This window comes from Pygoscelis adeliae, unplaced genomic scaffold (assembly GCF_000699105.1).
Source record: "Pygoscelis adeliae isolate BGI_AS28 unplaced genomic scaffold, ASM69910v1 Scaffold108, whole genome shotgun sequence".
NCBI lineage: Eukaryota > Metazoa > Chordata > Aves > Sphenisciformes > Spheniscidae > Pygoscelis > Pygoscelis adeliae.
Window position 1 is genome coordinate 4,367,373 of NW_008825498.1, and position 21,762 is coordinate 4,389,134.

At 41.8% G+C, this 21,762-nt stretch overlaps 1 protein-coding gene across 1 annotated transcript in view; it reads left to right on the forward strand.

Moving 5' to 3' along the window:
- KLHL14 (kelch-like family member 14) overlaps nucleotides 1-21,762 on the forward strand; it is a gene marked incomplete at its 5' end in the record, with an annotated part of 64,360 nt that overhangs the window by 12,288 nt on the left and 30,310 nt on the right. The window contains 1 exon segment of the mRNA XM_009331472.1: nucleotides 5,370-5,491. Within this exon segment, the coding sequence (XP_009329747.1) occupies nucleotides 5,370-5,491 (122 nt within the window).

The following is a 21,762-nucleotide window of genomic DNA, read 5'->3' on the forward strand; positions in this document are numbered from 1 at the left end:
CTCTGCTCTGGTGAGACCCCACCTGGAGTACTGCGTCCAGCTCTGGAGCCCTCAGCATAAGAAAGACATGGACCTGTTGGAGCCGGTCCAGAAGAGGGACACAAAAATGATCAGGGGGATGGAACACCTCTCCTGTGAAGAAAGGCTGAGAGAGTTGGGGTTGTTCAGCCTGGAGAAGAGAAGGCTTCGGGGAGACCTTATTGCAGCCTATCAGTGCTTAAAGGGGGCTTAGAAAAAAGATGGCGGCAAACTTTTTAGCAGGGCCTGTTATGACACGACAAGGGGGAATGGCTTTAAACTAAAGGGGGGTAGATTTAGACTAGATCTAAGGAAGAAATGTTTTACACTGAGGGTGGTGAAACACTGGCACAGGTTGCCCAGAGAGGTGGTGGATGCCCCATCCCTGGAAACATTCAAGGTCAGGCTGGACGGGGCTCTGAGCAACCTGATCTAGTTGAAGATGTCCCTGCTCATTGCAGGGGGGTTGGACTAGCTGACCTTTAGAGGTCCCTTCCAACCCAAACTATTCTATTATTCTATGATTTATCTCTTTGTCTGTTACTTTGAGGTTGGTATCTAAACCTCACTGCAATACTTTGTTTCTGCTGCAGGTTAATACAGCCACTTTTTCTGAGATTCTTGCTACTTCTTGTTTTGACAGTATCACTATGTGTTGGCCTCCAGTTTCTCAAATCCTTTGATTTGTGGATGTAAGTAAAATTCACCACCCATTCACCTGCTCTTGCTGGATGTGGGCTGGTCTTCTGGCTGTTCTTATTTGTGCCTGAGTTCAGTGAGCAAATACCTGAAGTTCAATTTGGCTCTGCTGCGTTTAAGGTCAGCACTCAAGGAGGAGCGAGGCATCCCACGTCTGTGAGGTCCCTGGTCTGAAGAGCCACCTGCCTCGCTCCATACTCAAAGCCATGGTGATAGCCTATATTAAAAGAGAATGAATGATCCAGGTTTTTGGGTTTATTATAGCCCTGAGTTAAGAGGAAAGCATAGCTGGATAGTCTTTGTTTGTTTGTTTTTTCATGGATTAGCATGATCACCTGTATGTCTAAGATGCAGTTTTCTTTCTGATGTGTAATGCTACACTAAATGCATTAAGAACCACAGGATTGACTCTTCATCGTTGTATTCTTTCCATTTCTTTGCATTCGGTAATGCAGAGACGGGAGTCTTACTGCATTGTTTAAAAACTGGAAGAGTCTGGAGCAAACCTGTTGTTGTTGGCTCTTGTTTTCTTGCCAGCCTTGGTAGAATGAACTTCTACTAACTGCCCAGATAAGGAAAACCCATCAGTGCAAGATTGATGGATATGCTAATAAAGAAAAACAATGTACAAGAAGAGTATTTACCATTCATGCGTTTTCCATTAACATGAGGCTATCAAGGTTCCAAAAGAGCTTTGGGTGGGAGTGGTTGTCAGGAGTATTGAGGTCTGTTACTGTCTTTTCTACTGATGCCTTCTGAGTTGATAAACTCTCTTGAGCTCAGCATTTTGCCCTGTGTATTCATGGTTAGTTTAGACTATGGACTAGTGACCGGAGTTTTTAGAGCTGATGCACGTCTGCTGCTACCTTTGAAGTTAGTAGGGTTTAGGTATGTTGATGGGTGTTCAACATCTCTGAAAACGAAGCCACTTATACGGTTCTCAAATTCCTAGGTTGGTGTGCCTGAAGGAAACGCTACAAGTTTGAAAATGTTGACTTTAAAATATACTTTGGTTTCCAGCCTTGTAAGTAGACAAAATAAATTTCACAGCACATGGGGTACCCAGGAACTTAATTAGGGAGAATTAAGTGTTTTAAAACCTTTGCAGAACAGAAACTGCTAAGTGTGTGCAGAATAATAGCAACACGTGTATGTTCATCAATGAGAACTAGAGTTTTGGATTCTAGGTGTAAGAAATGCTTTTGGGATAAGATATGGATAAGTTTATCTCAGCTTTTTGCCATGACATCAGCCTGCCTGGTCACGGTTAACATTATTTTAGCATTCCCTGACCAGGACCCACTACTGTTAATTGAACACAAGATGATCATAATAGCCTTGCTGGGGACACTGTGAACCATAGTATGTAACTGAATAGTATATTACACTGTGAAATAAGGACTATGAAAAGAGAGTGTTTCAGATATAATGCAGAGCGTTTCACATGGTAATCTTGAGTTATCCAAATAGCAAACATGCAATAATGCAAGAAAGGGAGAAACTTTATCTTGCTAAGGTATTACACATATTTTTAAATCCAGCCTTCATTGTAGTGTTTCACTGAATTACGTTTTTATTAATATTTGGAAAAGTCTTCTGCATATAAGCAGTGATCATTTCCATGTCTTTCATATTTTAGAATGTATTTTAAGATTTTAACAGTACTGCTCAGTGCAATATGAAACACAAATACAATGTAATAAAGAAGATTTTTTTTTCAAAATGTAAAATGTAGCAATTCACACGAAAACTTAAAAAGCAGAATTGGCTCCAAGAAAACACATCAGTTTAAAACATGCATATCTTTAGTCACTGTATTATCTTTACTTGGTTCACTGGAAGAGCTCTCAATATAGATAAATTAGATACTTGGAGTAAAAGAACCCATCTCTTCTTTGCCATGTGAGAGTACCCTGTGCTTTTGGTAGAGACTGTGCTGGCTATTAAGTTCTTATTAAACTTTTATTAAGGGCTTCTGTTCATGCTACTTCCCATTTTAAACATGTAAAAATACTAAATATTTTTTAAACATTCCCATATAGCAGTGCTGCTCCTTCTCAAGAAGCAGTAGCTTCTCAGATTGTTTAGCTGAAAAAGTAATGTTAAGGATAGTTGCAGCTGCCAAAGTCTGGAAACTCAGAGTTACATCTGACATTTCATTCTTCACCTTAACTATTGAGCCTTGGCCATTCATTGGTTTTTCACAGTGCTTTGGAGTTAGAAGGGAGTTTTACAGATGAAAGATGAAAATCAAAATAAACTCCTTTATCAAGTAAACCTTGCAAGGGCATTCTGAATTTTGCAATACACAGGGAGTTGATTGTGATATAACATACAACACAAGAGGGTTGGAATAAACAATTTATTCTCTATCGTTAGGGATGGCCATGCATAACTGACTTATGGCTCTGGTTTGCTCTGCCACTTGTTACGTGTGCAGTCATCCCTAAGTCATACCAAAAATAGCTTATCGTACTCCTGGGTTGCATAGTTTTTATCAAATGTTCTCTCATTAAAAACTTCACCGGGGACATTGAATGTTTCAAGATGCTGGCGATGCTTATGAAAGCTTTCCCCAGAGCTTGGTCTCGCTGAGTGGAGTCGGTGCCGACAGTGATCATGAGACGCTTCCTGATATCCTACACAGATACAGTCTGGTGGGCAGGTAACAGTCATCATTTGACAGTACGTAGCAGGTTCAGTGCAGAGGTCAAAGGCTGGCTTGTCAGAAAGACTGAAGTACCGCAGGGGCTCCCCCCAAGTCAGGAGCGAAGCAGGGGGCTAGGACAGCGTGGGAGAACATTGCAGTGTCACTGCCCCTGCGCTGTAACTCCTGCCCCTGCAGGGAGGGTTTCATTCCCTCCGCTGTCAATTCAGGACCTTCCCTGAGCCCTAAATCCATTTAAAAACAAACAAGGCCACCTGCCAGATAATTCCCTGGCCATCCTTGTGATAGATGTATCTGCAGTCTGTAGTTGTCTTTTGGGTAGCCATTTGAAAGGTTTTATTCCTGAGCATCGTGTGGATCGAGCCTTCAGCTGCGTGCCCCCTTCCTGAAGGAGGTTCCTTCTGGGTAGTGCGTGTCTCCAGCACAACCTAGTTCATTTTGCCCAGTCTTACGAAGAGAGGATGCAGTCCTGGTACGAATGTAAATTGGTGGGTCCCCAGCACGGTCTAGGTAATAGTTGGAGCTAAGCCACTGGTGTGCCTCGGTGAAGCACCCGCTGCCAGAGTGCACTGCTGGGATTGGAGCTCCTGGGCGGCGGTTTGCCCCCGCGGAGTGCAGTCGTGGTGGTGGGCTTTGGTTCTTGGCATTCTGTACCTTTCTTGGTCAGGAGTCTTTGCTGCAGACTGACACACAGATTGCTACAGTGATGTTGTCGTGCTTGGAAACATGTTGGTGTTTGGCAAGGGTGCTTTCCATCCAATGCATGGTACCCCTGCATATTCATTTGTGTCGATGCATTATTTCCAGGCTATGTCACCTTCCTACTTCACGGGAACATTTCGAGCGTAGACCTTTATTTCAGTGTTATCGCACCCAAGCTTAGTATAACTGATGAAAGTTCAATTATAGGCGAAGTGACTATTAAAGCATCAGGGCTCATCTGGGGGTCTGGGCCTCCCCTCCCCTTTTCACTTACAATTGTGCTAAATCCCTTAATGCTGCAAAGAAATCGTACGTTCATCAGGTGGAGCGTTGGAGGCCAGGGTGCAGATAACCGCTTTTACTGCATATGAGACATTGCAGTCCTGTTCTTAAGAACTGCCAGGCAGATTGGGAATCACGGTCACGGTTAATAGCAGCGAATTGCCAGCTCTTGATGGGTGGGTAGTCACTCCTTTCAGTGGTTGCCCCCTGGGGGAGAAGGTAGAAAAACAGAGGGAGGGAATTAGAGTGACTTTGCACAGTTGAGCAGGTTCATGCCGCTGGATCAGTGGCAAGCATTGGCAGGGCTCCACTCTGGGGAGGCTCACAACAACATCACAGTCTCATTTTTACCAATTGGTGTTGCTATAGCCAGTGGTGCACAGGGGGAGAGCAAAGAGAAGGGGGGGAGCCGGGGGGGAGAGTAGAAGCAAGAGTCTGGACTAAATTAAACAAACAAAAGTGCTTGTAAGTAGCATTTAACCCATAACCATTAGCCCAGTGCTGCTAATTGTACTAAACTATATATCTGAAGTTCAGTGTGTGATTAAAGAGTTGGCTCACAAACTCTCTGCATAACCTTAATTTTTTCAAGGTTCTTTGAGTGTAGAATGGCTTATAATAATGATTTTGACTAATACGATTTTTGACATGCAACTTTAATGCTTAACCTTAGTACAACTCCAGAGCATTTCATGTGTATTCAGCTGTAAAGAGTGATGATTTAAAGGGATAATATAAGAAAAAGGTCGTTCTAGAATGAACCTCTAACAAATTGCATAAAGGAAGCTTATTATTCCATGAGTAGAGAGATATGCAGCTTTTCTGATCATTTTTCTGCTTGGTTCAAAAAATTGTTGAGACATGATTGGGGAAAGAAACACAAAAAATGAAATAGAAAACTGCAAGCAGTGAACATTCTTTTGATGGTTATGATTTTGTTGCCACTAAAAATACTCCTCAGTAATGTGGTTGTTCATCTTTCCTCTTGTTTTGGGTGAAGAATTCGTTCCAATAAGAAAATGCTGTTATTGGTTGGAGGATTGCCTCCCGGACCTGACCGGCTACCCAGCAATTTGGTTCAGTATTATGATGATGAAAAGAAGACGTGGAAAATACTGACAAGTAAGTGGTTCGTTTTTGTACAGTTGTCTTGATGAATTTAAAAACATGGTTAATCAAATTAGACACTTTATTGATTTGTTTCTCTTCAGAGATTTGTTTATGTATCACAAGGGGCTTCACAATGGAGCAATAAATTGAGATTGCAGAAGATGCTAATTTTATAATAGGATAGGCCTAAATTAACATTGGCTTAAAATCATTCCAGTAAGTTTTTTAAGTAAACTTGTAAGTCTTTCATGCTGCAACATGAATACATGCATATTTATGTACATATGAATAAAATCTGGTTTAGGGAAAAAAAAAGGCAATGTTTGAGACCGTTTTCTCGGAGTCAGATCCCTGGTAAGCCATAGTACTAGAGCACACCTTTGATTCTCTTTTGCATTTTCATTTCCTTCTTCCAGCTTTATCTGTTGTCCACAATCATTAAAGAAAGGTTTCCTCTGTACTGCTCTGCGTCCATTGCTGACAGAAGCATTGGTGGAATATATCAGCTACAATAAACAGTGCACGGAGGCTCCTATCACAAAATTCTTTCCCACCTTCTTTTAAAGGTTGATTGTGTTTTAGAGTAAGTATTTTGCCTCGAGCATCGAGATTTGGAACTTATTGTTATGTTGGTTGCGATTCCCAGTCTGACTTGGTCATGGAATCAAATCATAGCTTCTTGAGTGCAGCAGGCTGTGTGTGCATTAGTCCCCTTGTGGCTAAACTGGCTGCATTGGTCAATAAAACTAAATTTTAACTGTCAAAATTGCCCAAAGCAGTATAGATAAAATAATAAATGAGCAATTTTGATCCATAAATCAAAGCCATACTTCTAAAACTGGACAACTGGTAAAACCTGGATTTCCTAATAGACCTGCTCTTTTTCCCCAGTAAAATACATTTTACAGAATTCTGTTCTTCATCCCTTATCCGTAGCACTTTAATGGGATACATCCACATTAATATTATATGCACAGGTTAAGATGAAAAAGAATTCAAAAGACTGCTATGATGCAGGACTTGAAATGATGCCTTTGCAAATTGCTTTCTCCCATGGAAAATTTAGGAGCCTTTCTCCAAGTGCTGCCATGTAAAGACTGCTTAGGTATAGATGCCCTGGACTAATAGTTGGGGGTATTGTGTAGGAATGGCAATTACAAAAGGTCGTATGAACTGTACGTTAGAAAAGTCTACAGCGTCTGTACTAGGGAAGATACTATGCTTCACATTTTTCAGAATAATGAGATAAGATACTCACCTCTGTACGCTACTTCTAAGAAAATTCTGAAGATGGTAAGTCAGTGAAAAATCAATGATATTACGTAAGGCAGAAGTGTTCAGGTTTTTTGAATTTGTTGTGTCTAATCTAATCCAGTGGCTCACCAGGAAAGGCAGGAGAAATGGATCTCTTGCTTCAAGATCTGAACTCTCCACTAATTAAAAAACTTTAGTCTGAATCTTACCTATCTGTAGATGTGTCAGATTTTGTAAGAATGAAATTTATTCAGTTCTTGGTTACTTACATTGTGATGCTGTCTCCAAGACTGTGGGATACTGGACCCAGAGGCATGATACCTAAATGCTCTGGTTAAAAATCCATCCATCGCTAGCATTTGAATAACACCACCATCTGTGGTGGTGTTGAGAGGTGTTTCTGAATAATTTTATGTAATTTTATGAAAAGAATGTAGTCTTTTCTGTGTTACGTCTAACAAGTAGTAACAAATAGTAAACAAAAATTCTCTTTCCATTCTGGTTAATGCATGTAACCTTCTGTGCTGTGATTAAAAGATAATGCATCTGCTACAGTCTTAGCTCGCTCATGTTCAAGCACTTGGTGCTCAGCACTGGAAGTCCTGAAGGTCCCAGAATCTGTCTCAATGTCGGCTGAGACAGTGGCTGTCAAATACCCAGCCCTCTCATGACATGAGTAATCCTCTTCTTACAAAAACTGCTAGAAAAGGATGCCTTCTTGGCCTGGACTACTGTTGGAGTATATCTTTTCACACTGAAAAAGACTAAATGTTAACAAGCATGATTTCTTAGAGGGTATTATTGCTACTCACCAAATGGTAGCAATAATTATTTTTAAAAAGAAGTTGAAATAAGAGTTTCAAGTATCCCCTGCTTTATTTTCTAACTTAATATAAGAGAGGATGGGAAGTGGAGGCAAGTTGGAGTAGAACTTTTGTCCTGTCCTTTCCATAAAACATTGAAGGACTATACAGCATAGGAGTGCAGGGACTTGAAGAACTGTGACTGAGCAGTTTTAGGGAAGATGACAAACTAATCACATTATAGTGTGGTGATAGTTCAGTGCAGTCATGGTGTTGTATCAACGTACTATGACATTTACGGTGTGTGGGAATTTAAGGACATTGTTTTATCTTTATTTTTCCATGTGCTTTTTGCAATTTAGGAAGAAGTACATTTGTTTCCTTCCTTTACCCTTTTACCTCTCTCCCAGTCCACAGTTTTGGAAAATAATTGGTCTGTTTATTCTTATCAGAGATGTACAATCAGCGGCGAAGGAGGAAGATTTTTTTTCTGTTTCTTTTTCACTTGTTTGGACGGTGCTGTCAGTCCTGAGGTTGCAGTTCGCCTCCAACTCATCAGTGCAAATGAGGAGTTTGCTCTCTAGTGAACAGGGACAAAGCAAAAGCCGGGTCCTGCTCATAAGGTTCTGTGATGGGAAGAATCTTAGTCCTTGTTGTCTGGTATTTTAGGGTGTTCTATCTTACTGTTGCCTTAGGTGTATTTGATTTCTTCCTGTACTAGCAAACGTTTACAAAGTCTTTTCTTTAACCTTCTGCCCTCCAGTACACTCCCCCATGCACCAACAAAAAGCCAGGCTTTAGGGGCTTACTGACACAATGTAAATGTGCGCAGAAATTCCCCTTTCCCTCCTCCAAACCCATCTTACATTACTCGTTTTCTGCTCTCTGTGCCAGTGGCATTTGGGGGTAGGGAAGGTGGGAAAGAAGCTTGCAAACACTTAGTCCTGGGTGCAGTGGCAGGGCCATTGAGGAGGAGACGGATGAGAGGAGACTGAATCTCCTCTTGTCACCCTCCACTGAGAGGAGCCCTGGAAGTTACTCAGCAGGGCCTGCAAACCCGTTTCAGAGGGAGCTGTTTGCCTGTTGCCTTTTTCCTTCTCAGCGTGGAGAGTGACTGTTGCAACTACTCGGTTGCTTAGGGCTCTGCGTCCTGCCTTGTGCGATGCGTAAGGAACAGGAGGAGATCAACCATCAGAAACTACTGGCTCCATGCAAGCTGTGGCGCTGGAGTTGGAGCTATGAAGACAGTTGCAGGTGGAACAGCGCAAGCTATCGAGTATGACAGCTCAGCAGAGTAGCAATCTCATTTTGTTCCTGTGACAAGACTACATCTATTGGCAGGGGATACTGCCCACCTCTCTCTGCCTGGCTAGCCAAAGCACCAAATGCATCGGTACTAATGGGAGTCATTCTACAGGTATCAGGAAAACAACTTGCCTTGTTCACAGATCCAGAAGAGGAGGGGAAGCATGCACCCATTTCCAATTTTTTAATGTCATCATCTATAGGCAAGAATGCTATGGCTCAAGGGATCGGTAGATTTTTCACAGTCTAGTATTACTGTGTGTTTTTCCTGTCTGGTATTTCTCAGAGAGTTATTTTTTCTATGTTGGCAACAAAGAATAGAGACAGGATAAAGAAGAAAAATGAGAAAGTAAGTGGCATTTTACAAACATTTTTTGCCACCTAATTTTACTTGATGTGGGCACAGCCCTAATCTGAGATTCATAATGTGCACATTGCTGTTTAATTTGAAACACTACTTATTGCACAGTTGTGCCTGAGCAAAGTGGAGGCTTTTGTAGACTATGGCAAAGCACAGTGAACAGATCTTCACTGCGTGGTTTCTTTTCAGGCTTGCCTACACGTGCACAAACACCAGTGCATTTAACTGGGTGCTACCTATGTCACATGGCAGCAACAGGCTACCGCTGCCAGTGACACAAACTGAACGGCTGATGGGTGTTTGACAGTCCTTAGTAACAGCAAAAGTTCTGCTCTATTAGTGGGGTTTCACTGTGCCATGATATTTCACAGTCCTCATAACTGCTTACTGGACGTGGGGCAGTGGGGGGGTCTGTGTGTCACCACCTCATGCCTCACTGCTCAGAACCAGCCACTGCTGCTTCGGGTTTAATTACCAGCTACGGTCCTGCCAGGAGTCCTTGTTTAATCCTAGAATTCCTTCGGTTGGTTGTTATAACTGCAACATTTAAGATTAATTAAACTTTAAGGAAGTGAAACAATGTTTTGTTTGTTAGAATTATTCTGTAATAATTGCAAGTTTCAAAATCCAGAGCCTATAAAGATTTTTTGTGTTCAGAATTGCATAGCTCTCCCAAAAACCCTACTGCTAAGGCAATGATGTATTACTTTCACTTTCATTATATGTTTTTAATCAGAGCGTGACTTCACACTAGTCAAAGCGATGCTTTATGCATGGTCTCCTTTGTTTTTTGCTAAAATCTTTTGACATGATTAATTTTACTTTAATGCTTTTGTCTCATCGTAATGGTAAGGATGATGGGTATAATCCAGGGCAAAAAATACATGGTTTTCTGTCATAATGCCTCTAAGCATTTAAAAAATATATTAAATGAAAGAAAAAAATATCACAAGAGACTGATCCAACTGGAATTAAATTTCTTGCTACGTGAACAGAGAATGCAAGAAATAAATAAAAATGATGCAGTCATTGTTTTAGTTTTTTTTTTTATTTTTTCCATAGCAATGTATCCATCTGTCTGATTAGAAGCGATGAGTAGGAGAGAAATTGTGTCTTACAGATTTCTAGGTATACAGTGAATCCTCCTTTCAATGCAAAATTCCTTTTTCTCTAAAGCACAAAAGGGTAAAATATTGGAAACGTTACTGAACTCTTACATGGCACGTTCCATCCATGTGAAGCTGCAGCTGCAGCAGATCTTTCTTTCGTATCGGTACTTTGTTTTTCAGTAAGATGCTAATTGTAACATTCCTTAACCTCCCGAGCTAACCACATCATCTGCGTAAACCACGGAGAGGATTCAATGAGCATCAAAACAGTGGCAAATACATGTATGGGCAATAATGCATTTATGCTTAGGTATTGCACTAGGTTTGGATTTAAATCCAATGTAAAAGCCAATGTCACTGTCCAATGAAAAGTATAATACAGGCGATATATTTGGATAGGAAAGACAGGGAAATGTCCAGAAGGTCACCAGACCGGAGAGTTTAGTCAGGATGACCAGTGTCCCATTTCTGGTTACTTCTTTTCCTAGTTATCCCTTAGTCTTATTTTAGTTACCTTGACTTTCCTGCCCTTTGCTAGGTATATTTATGTCTATGTGTTTGGTCCATGTGTAAGGACAAACAATGAATCGGGCACTTTGTTTTCCTTCTTCATCTCTCTCCTTCATGCCAGCAGCAATCACACAATATCAAGGAGTTGTCGATTATTTGTCTTCCTCTGACTCGCTGATCATGACAAGCAGCCGGTAACCTTTTCATCCTCAATGCTCTGATAAAGACGGTCCGCCTTCTCCTTCCTTCCCCAGGTTGGCTGTGCTTTCATTTTCACATGAGGCAATCTCCACTGCAGGTAGTCCGGTCTGAATACAAGATCTTTTTATTTCTGTCATTCTGACTTTTTAAATTTCCCTTGAATATGTTCTGTGACAGTATGGCCTTCTGTACAGCAGCCTTCCATCTTCAGTAACATCACTTGGGAGTGTCAGCCAGCACTTAGGCATACTTGGTGGTTCTAGAAACCCTTTCAGCATCATTATTTATGCATTTTACCCGTAGGGGAGTCAAGTAAAAGGAAGGTTGAATGGTTTGCTTCATATCATAGTCAGCATCAGAGAACCTGGGTCATTCCACTCCCCAGCCTACATCGTTTCTGCTGGAATAGGTTGCATTTCTTTCTCTTCTGTTTTCTTTGGCAATTCCGCGACACTCAGTTGTGTCAGCCTTTCCTATACAGAATGATACTTTGTCCTTCCTGGGCAAATTAATAACAGAAGTCCTGTTCCTCTGTTTTTCTGAAATAGCTTTGGAGTCACTAAGAGTTTCTTGGTCCTTCATGTGTTGGAGTGCTTGATCCAGTTTTCTCTTTTCCAAGTTGGATGCTTACAAGACAGACACTATGATTTATATGCTCACATCAGAGATTCTTGGGAGAAATTTTCAAAGGCATAAATGTCAGTTTAAGTACCACTAGATGCCTAGCACGTATTGTGCCTTTGGAAATGTTATGTCTTTTAAGTAAATAAATTCATCCACTGTAGAGCTTTTACTTTTTAGAAGAATGATAGTGTGTTAGAAGCTAAGGTTTCCTCCTTCAATTTACCCCCAATTCATTGGTAACTGAATAAAAGAGGTGGTGTTTGCAAAAAGTGAGTCGAGTCAGATGGACAGGTTAAATCTCTTGTCATATGCCCGTTAAAATTTCTTCCTCCTTTTTTCGTCACTTGTGAGAATAGTGCACACTTATGTTAATCAAAAATGTGTCTTGATGAAGTCTTCTTGGCAGCCCTGATAAATTTCATCTCTCTTACTCCATTTATCCAGCAGTCAGGGATGCTGCAGCTACTGCTTCAGTGCTGTGTCGGGGATGGTTTCAGCACTGCATTGAAAAGCTTGAGCAAGCATTAGCATATTGCTAAGGCAGAAGTCTTGATATTATCCACTAGACAGATTTCATAAATATGGTAGATGTATGTAGAAGTTGTACAAGTAGATGTACACGTATGCACATGCTCATATGTATCTTCCTTCTTAAATAAACACACTGATTGCATTAAAAGCTAATTTTAAACATAAATTCCATCCATATTTTCCATTCTTATATTTAGCCCCTTTTAAAAGGTTCAAAACCAGGAAAACACAGTCACAAAAGAAGAGAGATTCATACACAGAAAGTTGACTGATCAGTGTGACTGTCCAACTTTAAGCCTGGATTTAGGAGATTTATTCAATGTGGTCAGACACGTTGCCAATAAGCCACATGCTTTACACATATAGGGAAGTGGGAATATAGAAGTGAGAAACAGAAATACAGTGAAGAGTATTTTTTACATGTGACATACTAGAGGTTATGACACAACTCCCATTCTGAGGATGATGCATGGGAATTCAACCATGCAAGTGCCATTAATGTTGCATGCCTGCGTATCTACGAGCAAGACAGAGCTCTAAGTATGAGTGAAAATGTAGCATGTTCTCACAATGAATGCTGTATTTGTGCCTTAAATACTGTTTTCTTCTGCACTACCATTTGAGATAACTTTCAAGAAATGTCAGCTCTCTTTCTGTGCATTTTTCTTTTTGATTACAATGTTGTTAGCTTCTGCTTTTACACAGGTGTTACTTGACTGTGTGTATCTTTCGTGATAACCTCTGTACTCTGTTCCTGGTTTGATCAAGCAACTTGTTCACTTCATCTCAGAGAATGAAGGGCTAGTGTAAGTAAATTACTTTTTTTTTTTTTTACCATTTTGGTTGAGACTTTCTGCCTATTTATAAAGCAGATTGTTCTGCATATTTCCCTCTTACTTGTAAGTGTGATGTATTGTAGATTCTGGATAGCTTTCTCTTCCTGTATTCCCAATCCCTTTATATCTTGCTATGCTGTGTCTTTGAAACGGCCAGTCTTGTCACTGCATTCTGTTTGTGCTAAAGCCCTCAGTAGTCTTTCAGCTTCTCTTGGCTACTTTCTGCCTTTTGTTATGGACTTGTGAACACCCACCTCTCTGGAAACCAGGCTGTTCATTTTCTTCCGCATATACAAAGATGCCTGAATCTACTCACCTTTGTCCTCAGAAACTCCACCAGCAAACAGTTACTTTCAGGTGAGGTCCAGAAGTGTTACCCAAATGTCCTGTTCCTTGCCTCTGCTCAGCCAGGACCTTTTGTGGTGGAAAACCTGAGTGGGACAAGGGAACAAGGCACAGCCCCATTCCAAGACATCCTTAGGCAAGGGACCGAGACAGTGCAGAGCTGAGCCGTGGGTGGCCCCAAGTAAGAAGGTGGCAGGTGCAGGTGTGAGATAGGTGAATTATCCAATGTCTGTGCCATTTCCACAGCAGATGCTGATGTCAGCCTTCTGCGGAGACATCTTACAAAGAAAGCTGATGATTCCTGGAGATGCCACTCACTGCTATATCCTTGCAAGTACATCAAAACCTTTGACTCAAAACCTTCCTCCTGGATCACAGAACTTAACCTTTTTCTACCTCATCTTTCAACTTGAGTTGCACTTCTTTACAGATGGCTTGAGGATGACCATTCCATTTTGCAGCAACTTCTACAGCTTTGTTCAAAGGCAAAATGAAACCAAATTCCTTCAAATGTTTTTGCAAAACCAGTGTTGTATCAGAACGTCCTTTCTCATCTCAGCAACTCTTGTGGGGTGGGGAAGAGGCAGGCAGTTGAGGTTCAAGTCTCTGCTTTGCTCCAGTCAGAGTACAATTTTTAAACTTACGAATCCCTTGTGTGTGTCCCAACGGGTATTTCACAGTGCCACCAGAGACAGTTTTGTCTGGTCTTGCAAGGCTAACTGCAAACCAGAAACTGCGTAGCTACAAATAACAAGTTGCTATGACTTCAACGGTAAACCCCAGTGAGCAACAGATCATAGATACTCGGGCTTAACGCAGTCCTAAAGGATCTGCAACGTTTCGAGTCACGTCAGCCTATGAGCATCGTGTGTCTGCTGTGAACACACATATCCTGGTGCAGCAGGAACTGGGAGCTGCGTTGTCCTGTCTTCTGTCCAAAGCAAGTGTCTCACCTGGCTAGATGTAGATTTCAGTAAAGTTGCATAATTTCTAGTGAAAGGAAATATTGTCAAAAATGTTCTCACCAGATCTGTTTGTGTAGGTCCCTTAATATTATTTCGCCACTGTCTCTAAAAAATCAGCCATCTGGAATAACTTCCACGCGAAATTATGTGGCATTGTGTGAATTTAGTGCTCGCTGCAAACGTGGCTTTCTGTTTCTTAGATAATTTCAGGTAAAATTTATGTGTTTATTCTTATCTAGCTGCTCTGGGATAATGGGAGCTAGGCATGTATGGAGATGAGAATGAACTCTGGTGTGTTTCTAGTTGCTTACTTTAGAAAGCATTCCCTTTTTTCAGTATCCAATGTGATGTTTTATTTATGTACAAATGGGTTGCAAACAGGACAGCAAAGCACCGCTAGCTGGGCAAAATGTAATCATAAAAAATTCTCATCGAAATCCTCAGACATTTTGAGAAATTGATACATGGTTTATAAATTTTCTTCTCTCAAACGTTCCTAAAACAAAAGGCAGATTCCTTCCAAGAAGTGTTTTATACACAATTATTTGCAGTACAGATTTCAGAAGCCTGCCTTAGCTTTCTCAGTTTTGTAAGTGCTATTAATGGCAAGGGGTGCACATTTTGCATCCTCAACTTTATTTGCTGTTGTATGTCCTTATTGTGTTGTGCTCATTGTTTGTAGGAAGTTGTTCTCTTTTCAATTCTCCTCTATTTTCTCACAGCTTGATTAAGCTCCTTTCTCCCTTTCCTTCCCCATCCTTTCCCCCTTCCCTACCTGCCCCCCTACTCCTGTATCTTCCCTCTGTTTAAGACAGAAATAAAATTTATTACAGACTTGAGAGGGTTTTTTTCTAAGCTTTCTGTCTCATACCAGGTGTTGTATGAGCTACTGCTTTCATTTAACTGAATGCTGGAGTAAGTATCTGCAGGAGCAGACTAATATGTCTTTACAGGGATGGGTTTTGGTATGTTGTTTTGTCGTATTTATATATTGTGATCCTACTCCCAAATGGGGATTGTGCTACTATAGGGTATGCAACTGCAGAATGACTGTTCACACCGAGAAAAAAAGTGTTAACAAATTGAATAATAATGAATTAACCTGCAGAAAAAGCATTTTGCCCTAGTACACAGAAACCCTGCATAACTAGAGCATATAATTTTAAATGAAGCAGGCTCTAGGAATGCCTCAATGGGTGTGATGTCGACAGTAGCTCATAATTCATGGATATGAATTATGGCTGAATATCAGGAAAAAACTTCCTGACATTGAGATCTATTAGGTTGTGGAATAATCTCCCATGGGAAATGGTGGAAATCCCATTGCTTAAGATCAGACTGAGCACTAGGAAAGGTACAAATCCTGGCCTGGCCTCAATCTTTTAGGGCAAATGAATTAATTGCTTTAACATATGCCTTCCCGTCAGTCTGGACAAGTGATGTCCTCTAGTATTTGCCAGGCAGGAGCAACGAAGGCAGTTCTAGTATGAGCTACCCTACCTTGCCCCATGACTGTGCCCCCTCTGCTTGTGAATAGATCACCCCCAGCAGTAAAAAAAACGGGTGACTTTGAGCCCCCTGAGAGCTGCCCTGGAGAGTCACTGTGCTGGCTCCGTGGAGGCCTTGGCTTGGGACCTGGAACTCCCTGCTCATTTTGCAGCTCTGCTGCTGGGGGGCTCACGCCCACCCTGTGCACGTGGTGCAGGATGCCTCCGGTCCTCCACCTGGGTCTCCTCCAGTGCTGCCCTAAGACTCCTATTGCTCTTGTGAGTTACGACAAGTTAATGTGCACGAAGGGGTGGGAGGTGCTGTCACAGTCTCCCGGAGCAGTCTCTTGATAACAGGACACCAAGGCAGGGTGTCGAATGCAGTAAGTCACATCATCGAATGCAGTAAGTCACATCACAAGAGTGTTTGAGGGTGCGAGGCCTAAGCAGGTGGTGTCGGTAGACTGGGGCGAGTGGTAAAAGCCCGACATGGGGTGGTCTTGGCCGTAGCGCCGGCGGGCAGCAGTGTGTGAAATAAGCCGGGCTGTATTTTTGGCACGGAGGGGGCGGCTGGTTTCCAGCTGAGGTGCCCTGAGCTAACCTACATCTGTGTGAACCGCCTGTGAGGGCTGAGGCATGGGAGCGAGCCCGGCACCCCGGCCATTTGGCACGAGAAACCCCCACTCAGGCTTCTTGGGAGGTGGTGAGAGGGACAGCAAAAGGGAATTAGGATCTTTTCCACCGTGTGAACGTCTGGTATCTGTGAAGCTGGTTGAGCCTACCCGGACGCTCACTGAGCTCAGCAAACACCTATAGCTTCCAGTGGCTGATGCGAGCCTGTCGTTTTCAGTAACAAATTATCTGTGACTGAATCATTTTTAAATTTCACATTTTATTACAAGTAGATAATGTATTTAATGCACATGATTTAGCTTTAATTTAGGGAGAAAAAAGTCTTCAACTCTGAGATGGCTACAGCTACAACTATTAAATTACACTTGTTTCCTTGTGAGTAAAAATGAAATAGATGCAAGTGGAATGACTGTTTTGCAGTGATGACAATAAGCAGCACCTTAATGTATACGGGTAGGCCAATGCTTTGAGTTCTGATTTTTTTAAAAAAAGGAAAAAAAAAAAAGGAGGAAAAAAAAAGTTTTGACTCCAAAACTTGAAACTAGGAGATGGTAAATGCTCCTCCCTGGGTTAAGCAGGAAAGGAAAAAGTGAGAGAGAAATGCGCTTGCATCACTTTCAGGTGGGGAGGCTTGGCAAATTATGTTATTAGAAATCATTAAAATAGATTTAAATAGAATTACCATGATAAGTGATGTCAGAGCCACGTTTCTTCTCTTCCTGTCCCTCCCCCCCAGTTTTATACGCAGAGGAACAGAGTGTATGGCTCCAATCTGTACTCACCAGCAGCTGCTTGCTTGCTGGTCAAGAATTATGGCTGCTGTACGTGCACAGCCTTAACAAACATATATACCATATGTAAAAGATACTTTTCTGATTGAAATGACATGAAAGGAATGTCAAAGAGCTGCCAGATCAGAAAGAAAGAACCAGATTTTTTTTTCTTAGATGAATCATTAAAAACTAACAAAAAAGAAGTCCAATTAAAGGTCATGGAGCAGTCTTCTGCCCTCATGCATGTGAAAGGCATTGTGCAGGCATAACTAAGGCAGAATTTGACTCCCAAATTAACTAATTTGCTGGATGCAAAACTGAAAGAAAATCCTTATGACCGGCTTATAAGTGTATATAATGAAAAATTACAACAGCAGAAAAATTTATTCGTATCATATCTCTAATTCAGCAAAGTATTAATCACACTGATGTTCAGCAGTGTGTTTAAATACATGCTTAAGTACTTTACTAAGTACTGCCTGTAAACAACTCTATATGACAGTGCATTAACACAGGACAGAATTTATCTATATACTCTCTCCAGAGAACTACAATTATTTTAAGCACTGTGGCAGCCAGTAGCACAGAGCTGGATGATCTGTGGTGTCCAGATCCCAGCCTTCTGGCTAGTCCCCATGCAGTCCTTGTCTCCCAGCTGCATTACCACTAATGTCTGCACAAGGTCATTTAAACTTTGTTTTATTCAGCAGAATCACAACTGCTGGAATCAGCTGGGCATTTACTGGCTCCCATTAACTTCAGCTCCAGGAAAGAAAGATGCGTCCGGGGCAGAGGTGCCCCATGTAAGGGTTTGTATAGCGCTCAAGCCTCCAACTTAGGTCTTGTTAACATGGGGGGTGTTTCAGGGGCTTTCTGCACTGGGGCACATTTCACCCGGTAAGGTTGGAGCCACTGTCCTCCTGTCAGCTCCCGGGCTGCCTCCAGCACAGCTCCGAGGAAGGATCATTTCAGTGCTCAGAAGTTGGATTTTTCTTAACTGCAAAGATTTATAACAGCAGTAAAGCCCTGACATAGCGTCCCTTTTCCTGAAGCCATGATTTGGCTTCACCGCAGCTGCTTGATTTTAACAGCCTAGCCTCCTCTCAGAGAGGCAGGGCTGCCGTGGAAGGGGGTTTCCCCCCAGGTAAAACAGCGCTGGCGCCTGCCTGAAGCAGTTGCTGCTACTTGAGGGCTTTAATATGAAACTTGCAATATTGGAAAACAATTCATTGTCCTCAGAGAAAAGAACTGATTCCTTAGAGAAAAGTCCTCTGGCTTTACATGGCACGAAACAGTAGTGTTCAACAGGAATAAAGATACATCTTTAAATAATAGAAGAATTTGTTTGAATAATGCTAAACTCGCTGTTTCAGGAGAAAATGTTTTTATACAGAAAACTTCTATTGATCTATCACCTTCTATTGATTTTCACAAAAAAAAATTCTTCCAGGGCTGGCCATTTAACTGTACAATACCACGGTTATTTGCCTCTGCTTCTGAAGTCACTAATTACCTTTTTGCAGTATGCAAGAAGTGTTCTTGAGAGCTCTGCATTTCCCCTGACACTCAGAGGCTTTGCGGGGTGGTGCGGGGTCTACATAGCGGCGGGGTGCTGGAGCTGCCCGCGGGTGCACAGCCAGGGATGGAAGGTCTCCTCCTCTTTGCAGAAGCTAGGCTGTAGAGGTAGCACCAAAGTACTGGAAGACTAACGATTGCACACCAATTCTGGGTGTAAGGAACCCCATGGAGGGTGCAGGCAGGGTGAAGGAATGGCTGGTTTTAGTTGGTTGGGCTTGTTGGGGGTTGCATAGTTGGACAAGGAGGGCAGACACCAGAGCTGCCTGCTGGCTCTGCAGCTGGCATTCGTCCTGGGTGGGCTCCAGAGGCTGGTGCAAAAATGTCATGCAAGTGTCACAGGAAAAAACCACAAGCAAAGGAGAGTCTGGGCTATTGGAGGTAAGAAAAGTAAACTCTGTGGACCAAATTCATACCACTCCATGAAATCTATGGATGAAATCTATTATGAATTTAATGTCCGTTCTACTTAAAAATGATTTGTGGTTGTCCACTGGAGCAACCCACAGACAGGTACTAAAAATCTGGAAAGAAGTATTTGATTTACCCATTTGTTGATCATTTCTATATGCCTTTGTAACATGTTCTTTCCTGCCACCCGTGGATACAGCACGTGCTGAACTCAGGCCCTGGACCAACTGGGACCTTTAAAACAAAAGAGAACCTGAGAGTACACCAGTTGGGGCTAAGTCAGGTAGCATGAAGTCAGTTCAGGTATCGCTATACCATACCGTAACAATTTCAGTACTCACAGTTCTACCCTGGGACTGTGCCCTCAGAGCGCAACAGTAATACCGCCCTTTGTCATGTGTCTAAATAAAGCCTGAGTACCTAATTCTGATTATTTCAGGGAAGTTGCTGCAGAGTTACATTAGCAGTGTTGCCAACAATTTTATCTCTGATCTTGCACATTTAGTATATTAAGACAAAGCTTTGTGATTCAACTGATTACTTTTTAAATGGGAGGTTTTGATCTTATGGTTGAAAATTAAAAGTAAATTGAAAGTAAATTGAAGGGGCATCAAGCATATGTAGTGTCTTGGATTTAGTGGTCTGGATTGTAATTTTTGAAAATGTTTTGGGTTATCAGCACTTTTACTGTAGAGTAGGGAGCAAATAACTAAGCCCACAAGATTTGTGATGTGATTTGAAGACAAGATTTTTGAAAAAATGCTTAGTATTCATGTTTATCAAAACTGTTTATGCACCCTGGTACTGCAATAGGAATGAATGTATTTGTGAACCTCCAGTGACGTGGATCTCAGCAAGTGTCCCAAACAGGTTTTTGTAATCGCTCAGAGGTTCTACATATTGCAGAACGCCAAAAAGTACTTCTTTATGTCAGAAAACAAAATAAATCAGAGGACTTACCATTTGAAAGTCTACACATAGCTGATCATACGGAGCTGTCTTTGCAGACTCAATGTCTAAAGTTCGGCTTTAAGGACTCTACAGAATTTTAAAAAAGGTATTTCTCTAATAAAAATGCTGCACTGCTTCTTGGGATATGTATAGTCAGTGCAAAATTTCAGTGTTTTTGTACTGTGTAAATAAGGTACACTGGCACAAGGAGTAGGCTGATTTCACCAGCTCATTTTGCAGGTAGTTGCTATTATTGTTTGTTTGTCATCTGTGGAATTTTTTTGAGTCTAAATCTTTTTCAATCTTGCTACGGGCAAAGGATTGCGAGAGATCCAGCTCATCTACTTTTCTCCAAGGTAGCACCCACTAGTTGAGCCACAATGCCGGAGAGCGCTCATGTTCCTAGGTGGTTACAAATGTAAGGTAAAATGTGCTCTTCTAAACAATCTAATCAGTGCTTTAAGGTAGTTTAAGCTAGTGGCTTTTTCTAATTGTAAGAGACTAGAAGCAATTACTGCAGCCCAGCTGATAAGTGGTGACTTTCACAAGCACAGTGCTAAACCAAGGCAATTGCGTTGATCATCTGTTTGTGCTCTCTAGTATGAATCAAAACTGTTTGTATCAGTGGTAACCTAATTTGTGTAAAAACACATTCATTTTAGCCAGCTGTGGATCAGCAGTGTCCATATGAATATATATGAGCAAATGCACTGGATTTGGGATTATATTCTGTATTAATTTATAGGAAGACTGCAAACTCCTCAGACAGGATCGGTCTGTATTAGTGTCCGGTAATGATGCACTGCGCATTTTGTCAGTGTTTTTGCAATGAATTAAAAAAAGAACTCCTCAACTGCACTTTTTTTTTTAATTCCCTTTGTGTTTCTTTTTCTGCCACATTTTTTTCATCTCTTTCTCTTTGTGAAAATCCAAATTCATCAGGAATGAAGGTTGAGTTGAGTTTTCACCTGCAGGGTATGTGACAGGACATACTGTTGGGCAGCACAAATCTGTCTGCCCATGCTCGTCTCCCAGTTCACAGCTAAGGTGTAATCCTGCCTAATGGAAGCGGTGCATTGCCACTTGGGTGTACCCCTGTGCGTGGCTCTTTTCAAGATGGCTTTTGAGACACTAGCAGGGATATAGGCCTGTGCAGCGCCAGCTGTGACAGGCTGAAAAATGCAAGTTATCCCGTTGCTGGGGTAAAGAGGACAACTGAGGGTGTGCTTACCCCTGTCAGTACTGCTGCCCCGTGTTAGGAGCATCCCCAGCACCTGCCCTCAGGTGGTCTTCATCTGCTGAGTGGGAAGAGGACTTTCTCTACCCATACCAGGAAAGAAAAATAAAAGACTGGCTTCAAAATGATCCTGGCGTTTTGCTCTCCTTCTCTTGGCCATGAAGAAGAAGAAGAGGAGTCTGCAGGAGCTTGCAAGGCTGGGCTGGGTCATGAGAAGGTGCTGTATAGGGGATCTAGGATATCAGTTTTCGTAGGAGGCTGGAAGAAGCTGGATATTGGGAAGGAGAGCTTGGCTGTATTTATACAGGTTTAATAATAAGTAGTGTTGCTGGGATGGATGATGCCTTGAGAGGGACAGTTCTTCTTGTAAGC